This window comes from Propithecus coquereli, unplaced genomic scaffold (assembly GCF_000956105.1).
Source record: "Propithecus coquereli isolate 6110/MARCELLA unplaced genomic scaffold, Pcoq_1.0 Scaffold214, whole genome shotgun sequence".
Classification (NCBI taxonomy): domain Eukaryota; kingdom Metazoa; phylum Chordata; class Mammalia; order Primates; family Indriidae; genus Propithecus; species Propithecus coquereli.
Window position 1 is genome coordinate 2,656,682 of NW_012146523.1, and position 14,135 is coordinate 2,670,816.

The following is a 14,135-nucleotide window of genomic DNA, read 5'->3' on the forward strand; positions in this document are numbered from 1 at the left end:
CGTTAATAGTAGGCAACAGTAATAGCATCTCAGAAAAAAGAAAAAATTACCTATTCCAGAATTTCAGAAACTTTGAGAATATATCTAATCATTTACTAGCCCTCATCTTCTTTAGAATGCATAATCCCAGAAAGGGTCCACATAAGTGGAAACTTAGTACATAAGTGCATCTTAGAATCTTGTATTTGTACTACTCATCACAAAAGCTGGTTTGTAGGTAACTTTAAATTTTATATCTAGTCCTAAAAATATGTTATTCTGAGATATACCTAAATTTTTCAAAAACCCCTTTTTGCCTTAAGAACCATATGTGAACCATCTCTGGCTCTAACTCTACTATTCTCTGTTCCTGACAAGCAAAACTTATATACCTAAACTAGTTTAACATGAAACATGTTTGGTTATAAAACTTCCATACTCTTCACCACAGAAGCTGCCAACGAATTCACCAATCCTCAATCCACTACCCACCCTCAACTTCTCCCGGTGTCAATAGTAATAGAGTAGAAATCTAAAATTACTTTTGATTATTTTATCTTCTCCCATTACCAGTTCCACTCCATGTGTTCAGTCATTGAGAATTGCCAATCCCTGACTACAACACTTCTCTATTCCATCCCCATTTACATTTATGACTACACAATAGCTTCACAATTAAAATCAATGCCTTGTGTCTCACATTATTCTACATGGAACTCTTTCATTATGCTTCTCTTTGACTCCAGAAACTACAATTGCTTTCTCTTGCCTATCATGTCAGATACACGTTTTCTGTTACTCCATCAACCAGTCTCACTTTATCAAACCTACATTCTCAAAATTGTCCCACGTCAGGTTTCCCTGCAAGCTCCTCCCAAAAATATTTAAGTGCTTAAACATCGCCTTAAAATTGTTTTCTAGATTTTATGCTGTAACTGTTTTCTGTATTTGTGCCTTTCTCCCAAATATATTTATGTTCTTTGAAGAAAGAAATCATTTTCCATTCTTGCCATTTTCCAATCACACCCAGTGCAGCTGGTTAATTAATAACTGTGTACAGTTTGCAAAGAAAATTAGTGGAAAATCAAATATACATTTTATGGAACCAATGAAGCGAAGTATGTAAGGAATCACTATGGAATGTCAGTGAAGCTATTACAAATTTTTGAGAGAGCAGATATTATTTAAAATAGCTCATTTTTGTCTAGAAGTCAGTAAACCGAAAAAAAGGTAAAAGGTGCAAACTCATGGCACCTTGTGCATGCAAATTAGCACATTTTATTTCGTAATGATTTATGACTGCTAGTTGGAGGACAGCATAAACATCATCCAAAGCAGAAATTTAAAACTTAATAAAAATATTATTTTCACTTGAGATGCAGTGTGTATAGCAGAAAGTATCGTGGTTTCAAAAAAACCAAATCTGCTAATGAAATTCTCATTTTGGCACTCATTCTGTAAAATACCATAGTCGTCCCTCAGTTTACATGGGGGATCAGTTTTAGGACACGCCCACCCCCATCCCCAAATCCATGCTACTCAAGTCCCACAGTCAGCTCTGCAGAACCCTCTTATATGAAAAACTGGCCTCTGGGGAATACTATATTTTTCATCGGCGCACAGTTGAAAAAACTCCATATATAAGTGGACCTGCCCAGTTCAAACCAGTGTTGTTCAAGGCTCAACTGTATATTGGACCCTGAAGTAGGGGCACAGCATATCAAGACAATATCCCTTATAGAATCCCTTACCTCTAATGCTAGTGGATTTCCCCAAACAGCAAAAGGAACAGAAAACCTTGCTTTTCTCCACTCTCAAATAAGTTAGATTGGCATATCTGTAAAGTTGTGTGACTGAGGACCAAGAAGGGATCTGGAGCTTTTCTGTTAAGAGGTTAGCAAGAACTTGGGGGTTATCAGTCTCCTCCTTCCTTCCCACTGCAGCCTGAAGGAGTTTGAATTCTAAGAGTAGGAGGACAGGGACACTATTATAATACCTAAGACAAACTAAAAAGGGAAGTATTTCATACCAGCTCCAATTATATGAGTTCTAAACTCCCCTAATTTCTTTTTTAGATAAAAACTCTTCAGGATCAGAAACATAAGCCATTAGTAAAAACTGTAACTGACAGCATGCCAAGTTTCTTTTAAGAGTTTAGTAAACATTCATAATGGTGATTATGATGTTAAATCTCATTATTTGCATGCAAAGGTTTTCTTCCTCAAAACAACTGGATCTCAGCATTTTCAGTTTCACTGGATGGAAAGCAGAAGTTAGTCCTCATTAGAAGGCCACCTCTCTTTTCTCAACAGTGAGGCTTAAATAACTTGGTGGCTTTGCAGGTGGGAAGTCCCAGCTGATGGACCCTGGGAGAACTCAGTCTCCTAGTTCATTCAGAGTCCACTGCCATCCATGAACTCTTGAGTAGATAGATGTAAGGCCTCTCAAGGAATAAAAGATGAGTTCAGAAGCTGTCACAGAGGAAGGTGGTCCCCACACAGGTCACAACTGTAGCTATGAACAGGCCATGTGCTGCATTCATCATAGCATCTGGCACATAATAAGGGCTCAATATGTTTTCCCTTCAATTTACTTTAAAAATCATTAACGTTTTACCTAAATGAACAATATTATTGCCATGGATAAAAAAACTGCTCTTGTAACTAATGTCTTTAAAAAATGGGTCACATGAAATCTATAACCTTGAAACTGAGAAGAATTTCCTGTTAGATTTCATGCCAATATACCAACCACTTAGAAGAGCAAGTGTACCAGGGGCTGAGGACAGAGACCCTAGATGATCACGGTGACCTGACAAACGAAGTAACACCACTAAAGCACCTGCAGCTCCTTTAACCTAAGTTCTACTTCCCTCGTCCACATACCATGTCCCTCTTTAAGACATGATATCATTTGATCTGAAGAATTGAGGGTGGATAATGATTCAAAATGAACAATCAAATTTGCCTCCCAATCTCCCAAATCTGTAAGGTCCTTTAAAGCTTTAGAAGTATACTTTTTGCTCACAGGAGAATGAAGCAAATTACTCTTATCAAAAGTGGTAACCTTCACTAATTCCTACTTATTTAAAGGGTAATGTTGAATAGTAGAATCCAGCCATTAACATGAAAAACTGTAACTGTAAAATACTACGGTTAATGTTTCAATCGACAAAAATGCACACACAAAAAAACCATTAAAAATTCAAAACCCCACCACTTCGGTAGTATTATGCTTTAGTTTTAGGATATTCAGAAAATGAATACATCACTTTGTCAGGAATTAACTTCTGATAAGCATGTGGAAATGTAAGCCACCCTGCTCAGAAAAATACTCGCTGTGGGAATGAAACGCTGTTATCGTTCACGTCCTGACATTTAAGACAGTCAAACAAGGAGACGAGAGGCCGTGTCTGGGGCACGTCTTCCCACCTCCCCGCCGCCCTGCCCTATCCCTGGGACCTCCAGTTCACACCGAGCACCCCGACATGAGATGCCAAGTCTCAACTGCAAAGAAACTTCCTCTTCTCGGGCAGCGGTGGAACGCGGCCGAGTACTGGGGCCCCTGGCCAGCGGCTCGGACGCCGAGCCGAAGCGGGTCCGGGCCCGGGTCTCTCTGGGCCTCGCCGACCTCTGGGGCCCGGGCCGGGCGCCCCCAGACCCGGGCTAAGCAGGCGCCACGGCCTGCCTGCCCCAGCACCTCCGTCCAACCCCGTGGCCTCGCACCTGAGGATGTTGTCAGCGTATGTGAGCAGCAGCTTGGAGGCCTCCAGAAAGGTCTCAGGGGTGTTCTGGCAGAGCTCGGCCACGGCCGGGGACGCCGAGCCGGAGGAGCTGCCCAGCGCCGCGGCCGCCATGCTTGAGCGCCAGCAGCCGTCGCCGCCCCCCGCGCGCCGCGTCCAGCACTGAGCAGGCGCCTCAGCGCGCGGCGGCCACGCAGCGGGCCGGGAGGGGCGGGGAACTTGGCCGGGAGCTGCGGGGACTTTTCGGGGGGGGGGGAGAGGCTGTTCGGAAGGTAGGGGGACCTCGCCCGGCAGGGCTTTTCGGGGAGGAGAAGGAAGGCCGGGGAGGCAGGTGGGTTCGACTAGGAAGAGTAGGGTGCCTGGTCGTAAGGGTTGGGGGGCTTGGCAGGGAGGGGCGGTGGCCTGGGTGGGGAGCCGGGGAGGGGGGCTTGGCCGGGAGGGGCGGAGTGCCAGGTCTTCGGGGCTGAGGAGCTCGTCTTGGAGGGGTGGGAGGTTTCGGCCAACAGGGACCGAGCGAGTAGGTGCTGTCTCGTGCCTGGCAGAAACGCGGATTCCTCCGCGACCCATGTCAGCTTCAATTGATCGAGCAACCGCCTATACCCCTCTCCTTTCCCCACAAATAAAACAACCTTCTCTTCGCATGTTGTCAGGGCGTTCTAGACAGATGTAGGTGAAAGACCCCAGAAGGAAGGAACAACAAACGTTGAAACACAAAAGCGTGGCTGTAAACTCTGCTGGATTTATGATGTATGATTTCTTTTCAGAATTATGTAAAAGATTGAAAAGCTCTTAAATTTAAGTCCCAGCTCAAATAGTATGATTACTCTGTAAAGAAGTGTTTTTTAAACCACAGGTTGAAATATATTAATGAGTGGGCTCAATTTACCGTCTGGTGACCAGCATAAAACACGTAACAGAATAATAACAGAATAGGGGCGCGGAGAATAAAAACCTGCATCCCACATTGTAAGGGTATTATTCTGTGAGTCTTGTTCTGCAGGTAGATCATGTGATCAGTGTCTTTTATTCCTATTAGAAGATGCATCCCTAACTACTTTAATGCAGCATCTGCCTCACCATGCCTTTGATAGTATACTTCACCAATGGCTTCCTTGTTTTTAGAAATTCCTTTCCAAACCTCAACAAATACTTTTCTTGACCTTCTGTTTTTAAGGTAAGTTATTTGTCTAAGTAACCTCTTAAAAAGTTATTGATGTTTCATCTGTTTGCTTTTAAGGTTTGAAGTTTTTATCCACTATGTCTGAGCAAGCCCGTGAGCTATGCTATCCACTTTATCATTAATCCGCCAGATATGCATAAGTTTTTAATAAACAAGTAGGTTTTGGACCAACTTGGAAGAATAGTGTGTTCAACAGATAGTATGTTGCTAGTAGCTGTAACTAAAATTTTCAGTGGCTTAATGCAAGAGAAATTTCTTTCTGGCTCATGTAACAGTTTAATAATGCAGATGTCATTAGTCAGTGAGCCCATGCCCCTTGCCTCCCTTGTAACAGTAGTAAACAAAGGTTTTCTGTAAGGAGCCAGAGAGTAAATGTTTTAGGCTTTATGGACCACAGAGTATGTCTCAACTATTAATACTGAAACTCTGCCTCTGCAGTTGCACCTCCTGTAGGCAATACTTTAAAATGAGTGGGCATGGCTATGTTCTAATGAAATTTTATTTACAAAAATAGGCAGCCTGCTGGGTTTGGCCTGCAGGTTGTAGTTTGCTAACTCCTGCCATAGAGCCTCAGAGACTTACACATTTAGTTACTGGTTGGGCAAAAAAAAAAAAAAAAAAAAAAAAAAAAGGGCACACCTACTTTTTAACCACATGAGCTCAGAAATGACATACAGCATTTTCTCTACCATATGGTTAGTAAGAATGAGGCCCCATCTAGATAAAAGTGGGGGAGGCTGGGAAGTGTAGTTCCTAGCTGGACAGGTTCCTCTCACAACTACATAATGGAATAAGAGGGTGGCAGGGCTGGGGTTATAACTAGCTGTCTCTGCCACAGATTATATTCCCCTTAATTTGGGTTTCTTTTTTCCACTGGTACATTTATTTATCCTTATAATATATAAAGATACTATATATTATACAGTATTTATGATTTTTTTAAAGCAACAAAACACTTTTTTTTCAAATACAATCCTAGACTCCCTATATACAAAACACCAAAGTGGAAATGCTCTGGAATTGAAGCAAGGAGGATAGGGGAGGGGCAGAATGCTGTCAGCTCAGCCTTCCCCTTGACAGACATAATGGCCATAAAGTACTTTTGTGGAGGAATAAGCCACCACAGAGTGAAAAAACACTGCCATAGCATTAATACTGTGATGATAATGTATAGTTCATAAAATCATAGAAATCACCATTTAGTTTTTTAAAATCACCTGAAATTTGAGTCCTTCCAGATGACTCTTTACCAACATCTCTAAGTTCTTGAGTAACTACAGTCTCTTTTGGATACCACCATTTATAAAGCTATTAAGGGAATTCATTATAAGAAGGGGTTTTGTCGCACTCTTTTCCTCTTCTTTCATGTAAATCAAGTTGAAGACATTTTGTTTTTGTTTTTCTTTTTTTTTTGAGACAGAGTCTCACTCGGTTGCCTGGACTAGAGTGAGTGCCATGGCGTCAGCCTAGCTAACAGCAACCTCAAACTCCTGGGCTCAAGCGATCCTACTGCCTCAACCTCCCAAGTAGCTGGGACTACAGGCATACGCCACCATGCCCAGCTAATTTTTTCTATATATTTTTAGTTGTCCAGATAATTTCTTTCTATTTTTTTTTAGTAGAGACGGGGTCTCGCTCTTGCTCAGGCTGGTCTTGAACTCCTGAGCTCAAACAATCCGCCTGCCTTGGCCTCCCAGAGTGCTGGGATTACAGGCATGAGCCACCGCACCTGGCCAAGACATTTTGATTCTTCAGTTTTCTTTAGAAAAGTTGAAGTTATTAAGCTACCCTTAATTTCTTTACATCCATCATTGCTTCAAACGACCAAAGGAGGATGGTCCTGTATTAAATCAGCTGTGAACGTCCTTTTTTTTGTTGTTCTAAAATAATGAATTTTTTTTTCAGGATTCCACCTTTATCAAGAACATCATCTCTGGAGCTGACACATTGTGGCACTATTCTTAAATGAAATAGAAAAAAAAAAATAACCCACTAAATTTTCCCCAAGATTGGTTTTGTTTTATATATATATAAAGTTAACGTCAATAAAGATCATCAGCAAGGAGAGGGGTTGAAGCCTTTCAGGAATTGGTATGGTGATTCACTATTGTCTGACTGCACTAAGTGATTAACCAACAACTATTTATTCAGTGCCTGCTGTGCACAAAGCAGTCTGAGATAGATGGCATACTTTTTCTAGTGGGGAAGACAAATCTAATGATACCTTACACACAAATAGCTCTTTAGTTGAGAATACAAGTTACTGTGAAGAGAAAAACAAAAGTCATTTGGTAAGAAGTGCACAAAAAGGGCCTATACCAGCAAATGTAAGGGTGTTTATTCATTCTTTCCATAATTCATTTATTCACCAGATATTTATGAAGTGATTACTAAATGCCAACCACTGTGCTAAGCACTGTTCAACGGTGAAGGAGATAAGCATGGTCCCTACTTTCATGGAAATTATAATGAATTTGAGCAGTGGTTAGACCAGCATCATCAGCATCACCAGGAAACTTGTCAGAAAGACAAACTCTCAAGCCCTATCTTTAAAGGCTGGGCCCAGCAACCTGTGTAGTAACAAGCCCTTCAGGTGATTTTGATGCACAGTAAAGTTTGAGAACTACTAGTTTAGAGGAAGGAAAATTTAATTGTGAGCTGTAGTTTCATTGAGGAGGGAGAATTTGAACATAATCCTCAGATTAAGAAGGTGAGAAAGGGGACAGAGGACTTCCTGGCTGTGAGAGAAAAACCCACCCCCACCTAATCAGGAACAATATCTTAGCAATATTTCCTTCTCAACATCTGCATCTCTCTTCCTTGCCATTGCCTTAGTTGAGGGCCTCATCATGTTTCATCCAGTTTTAACTGTCTTCCCTGTGTTCATTCCTACATCCTTCCAATCCACCCTGTACACTGCTGCAATAATAATCTTTCTAAAGCACACATTTGATCATGTTATTCTCCTGGTAAAAAGTTTTCTATGGCTCTTTCTGCCCACATTCTTAAGTCAAATGGTGCCAGGAACCAGGTAACTTAAATGTATGAAGTGGCTTTCTTCAAGACAAAAAGGAGTAGAGAAGACTGGTGAAGGGAAAGAGAGTTTACCAGGATATTCCCAGAGGAATTTAAATTTAGTAACAGAATTTTGCACTCCTGATTAGACCATGGCTACCAGCATATGATCTCTGACCCATGGGATCAAATCCAAAGTCTTCAGTATGACACCCAAAGCTGCTGTGATCCAGCCTCTGCTTTACTCTCAGGCTTTTACTATTGCTTTGTCCCACACCTCATTTGGCATTGATTATATTGCAGTACCCAGCAGTTTGTGGAAGATACCATGACACTTCTGCTTCGAGGCCTGTGAACAACAGGTGGTCAATAAACAGCACCTGACTTCTTGCTTTTTTATATTTACATGTTATATTCTCCCTTTGCAGATTCACAGCCAGCTCTGTGCAAATAAAGATAATGAATGTTTCAGACACAAATAAATGCCTCCATTGTTGTCAGACATTAGGTGTGGTATTTTGAACACTGCTGTAGATCTGGAGACAATTTTTAAAAAGTAAAAACTGTTATAATTACAAAAGCATTATTTATTGTAGAGAAGGCAGTAAATAAAGCTAAGCAAAAATAAGGAGGGAAACATCATAATCATTGTATATTCTTGCAGACCTCTAAAAAATTATATTTGAAAAAATGGATATATACTGTTTTGTAGGTGGATATACCTACAAATAGTCTCAACATCTTTTCACATTAATATTCACCTATTAAATCCTTCTAAATGGCTGCATGACATTTGGATGTGTCACAAAATACACAATTTCCCGATGTTGGGCATTTTGGTTCTACTTTATTCATTATTATAAATAACTGCGAAGTATAGTAATAACTTTGAGGCTACAGTAATTCCTTAATTCTTTCCTAGAATTACAGTAGAATATGGTGTCTCTTCTACGCCAACACGCAAATATTTGGGCATTACCAAAGAAAAATTCCCTTTTGATGGGCGAAAACGCTATCTAATTGCTTTATTCGCAGATCCTTGATTATCTGCCAGTCACTGTGGTTCTAACAGTGGTGTGTCTGCCACGGCGAACGCTATCCGGGCCACCGCCCACCGTCTGACCTCCGCCAAGGTGACGCGGCGCAAAGTGAACCGGCTTGGACGGGACGCGTACGTGCGAGGGCGCATGCGCATACGTGCGTATGCGTGCGCGCGTGCGGCCGGGAGCGTCCTCACGGAGCACCCGTGGCTGCGCGTTCATCGCTAGCCCTGTTACAGGTATCACTTGTTCGGTGCTCTCTTCCTTCGCCCCTCCACAACCCAGATCGGGTCGGGGATGAATTTCGAGAGGGGAGTCCGAGGATCTGGGGTCTGATTTCTTTTCCTCTCAACATATTTTCTTTGGGTGTGTGGTGGTGCTTGAGAGGGCGGTGCAGGGAATGGCCACACCCTTTTTACTCCAGCCGTTGGCCTTCGCAGTATCCCTGGAGTGATCAGCTAGTCCTAACCTCTCCTTCCATAGATGACCCGATTGGAGAAGTTTAGGGGAGTGGAAAGACCTGTTCCCTTCTCCCAGTCGAAAGCCTAGTCACAGAGTCGATTGTCAACCCAAGCGTCCAAACCGTCATGCTAGGGCTTTGGGTATCCTTTCGAAAAGGCTGGTTATCTCCAGGCATTGAAGGTAGATAAAGCCCGCTCACTGCATTTCAAAGAAAAGGCCCTGTGCCTTTTCTGTGCCACTACTACCAGAAATGCTACTTAGAATAAGTCCTCAGTAATCCTGAAAAAAGATGCTTTCTGCCACCCTGATCAGGTTAGGACTGCCTTTATACTTCTTATTAATTCTGATTTGGTGAATTGAATGAATAATTCACTTTTTTGTTTTCCAATGTCTGAGGGTACTTACAGTCTAAAAAGGGAGTTAAGTCTAAACAGGTGGTCTGAGGATAAAGTATAAATAAAAATGATGTAACAATTATTTTCCCTGTATGCATTAGCCCCTCTCATCAAGCACCCAAAAGAACACCTTAGATGTTATTTCTTTGGCCCTTAAGATTTTAAACAGTGAATACTTTCTGTGTGTGTTGTGGTCTGTTACAGGAATGTGTTTCTGATCATCAGAGTCTCAACCATGTTGTCAAACTGCTTGCAGAATTTCCTGAAAATTACAAGCACTCATCTTGTATATTCAAGATTATGCCAGCGGTTAACCAGAAGTAAAAGGAGATTTTTTGGAACTGTGCCAACATCTAAATTGTGTAGGCGGGTTGTCATTACAGGCATTGGTTTAGTGACTCCTCTTGGTGTTGGAACGCAACTGGTATGGGATCGTCTTATCCAAGGAGAGAGTGGAATTGTTTCAGTGGTTGGTGAAGAGTATAAGAGTATCCCTTGCAGTGTTGCTGCTTATGTGCCAAGAGGTTGTGATGAAGGTCAGTTCAATGAACAAAACTTTGTTTCCAAATCAGATATCAAGTCCATGTCTTCTCCTACCATCATGGCCATTGGGGCTACAGAATTAGCCATGAAAGATTCCGGCTGGCATCCTCATTCAGTAGCTGATCAAGCAGCCACTGGTGTTGCAATTGGCATGGGCATGATTCCTCTTGAAGTTGTTTCTGAAACTGCTTTGATGTTTCAGACAAAAGGTTACAATAAAGTTAGCCCATTCTTTGTTCCTAAGATTCTGGTCAATATGGCAGCAGGCCAGGTCAGTATTCGATATAAACTCAAGGGCCCCAATCATGCAGTATCCACAGCCTGTACCACAGGAGCTCATGCTGTGGGAGATTCTTTTAGATTTATAGCCCATGGTGATGCTGATGTGATGGTGGCTGGAGGTACAGATTCTTGCATTAGCCCTTTATCTCTTGCTGGGTTTTCCAGAGCCCGGGCTCTGAGCACAAACTCAGATCCTAAGTTGGCATGTCGACCGTTTCATCCAAAGAGAGATGGTTTTGTAATGGGAGAAGGCGCAGCTGTACTGGTGCTGGAAGAACATGAACATGCTGTTCAAAGAGGGGCCCGAATTTATGCAGAAATTTTGGGTTATGGACTCTCAGGCGATGCTGGTCATATAACTGCCCCCGATCCTGAAGGAGAAGGTGCCTTAAGGTAAAGACTGGTTGTTTCTTTCAAAATATGTCTTCAATAAGATACTTTAGTCCCAAATTAGGAAAAATTATAGTATCAGGCCTTGGCGTACAGTATCTTTATTGTTTTTCCATTTTAGACTAAACATGGTTTTGAATTCTTTGCTTTAAACATTTGAAATATTTGAAAACATTTGAACATCCTTACAAAAATTGCATTTAAGAGCAATAAAGTTGTGAAGAAGACCATATGTGTCTCTGCCAACTTTTCCTGCTTCCATTTCTGCTTAACAAGCATCAGTATGCTCTCTCCCACAGTCATCCTCCTCCTCCTCAACCCTTCATCAGACTTGGAGAGTAAAATCAACCCTTCTAGATGTGTCTGGTCTCCGCTCCATTTCAACAGGCTTCTGTTCTTTTCAAATCAACAATTCTCAATCTTTAATTACCCAGAGATCTTATTAAAATGCTGATTCTGACTCTGTACATCTAGGGTGGCACTTGAGGTTCTGTATTTCTAATAAGCTCCCAGGTGATGGTGATGCTGCTGGTCTAAGGGCCATACTTTGAAAAGCAATTTAACAGTTGTAGAAGAGATAAGTAGTGTGTTTAAAAAAAAAAAAAACCTGATAATGTGTCAATATGTTAGTTAAAAGCTTAGTGTTCTTAAATCATATTATGTTTTACTCAGTTAAATTAGCCGGGAGTTAATAAACCTTTTCTGTAATGGGACAAGTAGTAAATATTTTTGGCTTCGTGGGCCATAGAGTCTGTTGCAACTACTCAGCTCTGCCACTGTCGTGTGAAGGCAGCCATAGACGACAAGTAAATGAATGGGCATGGATGTGTTCCTATGAAAGTATTTACAAAAGCAGGCATCTAGCCAGGGCCACGGTTTATCAACCCCTGAGTTACACTTTTGAGTTTTAGTGAGTAGTTGCTGGTGTTACAAATGTCAAGCATAGTAACAAGCTAGATGAAGAAATAGTAATATTTAGGAGAATCCTTTCAGCATACTTCAAATTATACTTGAAGCTGCCTATTAAGAAATATCTATATCAATATAGATATAGATATATCTCAGGAACTAAAAGGATGTTGACATCTAACAGGTGTTCAAAAGTTCTTCCAGAGAAATTTTTTTTATTTTTAGATGTGTTTCTTTGTTTTTTGGTTTGGCTTCAGAATTCTTTATTTATTTAGAATTCTTAATAGCCTAAATAAAGAAGATTTTGAAAGGTTATTTGAAGCACTGAAGTAGTAGATTATTGGGAAATATGCCAAGTTTTACATTTAAATGTGAAAGAAAACATTAAAATGTAGTTATAATGCTCATAAAAAATTGCCACATTCATAAAAAATCCCTAGAAGAAAAATTATTCTGGTCTTCACTCAACATGGTTTTTTCTTAAACGAAAAGTGCCAATTCAAATAAATGGAATTATATTTTATTAGAGATTATACAATCCATAGGCTTGTGTGTTTATTAACTCATGATGATGAATCAGTCCAAGGTGTGTGATTCATAATTTCCATGCAGATGGCATTCTAACTGACATGGTACTCCAAGATGGAGTTCTGTTACTAGAGTGAAGGATTCTTTTCATTTAGTGTACTAGGATACCTATATTACTTTCACATAAGCCATATAGAAAAAGAATCTCCTGTTAAAATTAAACTTAGCCCTGATAAATTCAATTTCTTTTCTTATTTTATCAGATGTATGGCTGCTGCTGTAAAAGATGCAGGTGTACAACCTGAAGAGATATCTTACATCAACGCACATGCTACTTCCACACCATTGGGAGATGCTGCTGAAAACAAAGCTATCAAACATCTCTTCAAAGACCATGCATATGCCCTTGCAGTTTCCTCAACTAAGGGAGCCACAGGACATCTGCTGGGAGCTGCAGGGGCAGTCGAGGCGGCTTTTACCACACTAGCTTGTTATTATCGAAAACTACCACCTACTTTAAACTTGGATTGTACAGAACCAGAATTTGATCTCAATTATGTTCCACTAAAGGCACAGGAATGGAAAACTGAGAAAAGATGTATTGCACTCACCAATTCCTTTGGTTTTGGTGGTACTAATGCAACACTTTGTATTGCTGGCATGTAGCACCAATCATTTGTAATTACATATATTGATTCTTAAATGTTATAAGTAAAGAAATAATATATATCTGTATATCTATCTATAAATATCCAGATGCCTTTTATGTATGTCAGAGTTTCTCAACTTTGGCACTATTGATATTTTGGGTAGGATAATTCTTTTTTGGGGAAACGGAGGTTGTCCTGTGCGTTGTAGAATGTTTAACAGCATCCTGGTCTCTTCCTACTAGATTCTAATAGCACCTCCTTCCCCAGTTTGACAAGCAAAAATGTTTCTAGACATTACCAAATGTTTTCTGGGGGACAAAATAACCCCCACACGAGAACCATTTATCTGTGTTTTCCTAATACTCCAAGTCAAAGAACTTTCTATGACCTTTCACCTACTCCTGTCCCTTTCATGGACATTTAGTGAATACCTACTCTGTGCTATACAGGGTTGCTGCAATGTGCAACTCCAGGTGTACCATTCATGTATAACATATAGGAAGAAATACAGTATAACTGGAGTTTGCATCATTGATCAATATTCTTTGAGTACTCCGTCAGATGGTAATGGTTCATGTACCCTTCACCTATCTAGCTCTCTTTTCTATATATTATCCTTACTGTAATTCAGTAAATTAATGAAATTGTCCTAAATTCCCAAGCCATTAGTTCTCTGAAAGAAGAAAGTGAAATTGGTTTGGCATTATTTCTTATTCTTGTATTTGCACTGGCACATAGTGATTAGTGGAGGTAAAAGTCTTTGGGAAGTAGAGCAGAAATTATTGGTGACTCAGGCCACATCCCCTCAGCCCTCCTCTAACTTCATTGCAGCTTTGGTAGCTTCTTATGTTCTTCCAACATACCACCACAAGTGCTGGTGGTCCCTGTTTTTCTGCCTTGGGGCTCTATCTAAAGCCAATGGATCTAGCTCATTTGCAGCAGGCTGGAAGTGTTGGGAGGGGGAGGAGGACAAGTTCCCCAGAGGCACTCTCAACCAGTAAGGCATGGCAGTTGGTGCGT

General features: G+C 40.9%; 2 protein-coding genes across 3 annotated transcripts in view; one reads left to right on the top strand and one right to left on the bottom strand.

Moving 5' to 3' along the window:
• NGLY1 (N-glycanase 1) overlaps positions 1-3,955 on the bottom strand; it is a 53,206-nt gene extending 49,251 nt beyond the window's left edge. For both annotated transcript variants that reach the window (XM_012644562.1, XM_012644563.1), the window contains exon 1: positions 3,705-3,955. In XM_012644562.1, the coding sequence (XP_012500016.1) occupies positions 3,705-3,835 (131 nt within the window). In that variant the 5' untranslated portion in view covers positions 3,836-3,955. The remainder of the gene's footprint in view (positions 1-3,704) is intronic.
• A 5,183-nt stretch (positions 3,956-9,138) lies between these two features.
• On the top strand, positions 9,139-13,173 carry OXSM (3-oxoacyl-ACP synthase, mitochondrial). Its single transcript, XM_012644564.1, has 3 exons — positions 9,139-9,195; positions 10,018-11,031; positions 12,729-13,173. Exons 2-3 carry the CDS (start codon positions 10,049-10,051, stop codon positions 13,129-13,131), a joined length of 1,386 nt encoding a protein of 461 aa, XP_012500018.1. The 5' UTR covers positions 9,139-9,195; positions 10,018-10,048; the 3' UTR covers positions 13,132-13,173.
• The last annotated feature ends 962 nt before the right edge of the window (positions 13,174-14,135 follow it).

Bases quoted from the DNA above. Each gene is read 5' to 3' on its own strand.
- OXSM (XM_012644564.1), top strand. From the start codon at position 10,049: ATGTTGTCAAACTGCTTGCAGAATTTCCTGAAAATTACAAGCACTCAT. The intron at 11,032-12,728 runs GTAAAGACTGGT...TTATTTTATCAG, and splicing joins GAAGGAGAAGGTGCCTTAAG to ATGTATGGCTGCTGCTGTAA.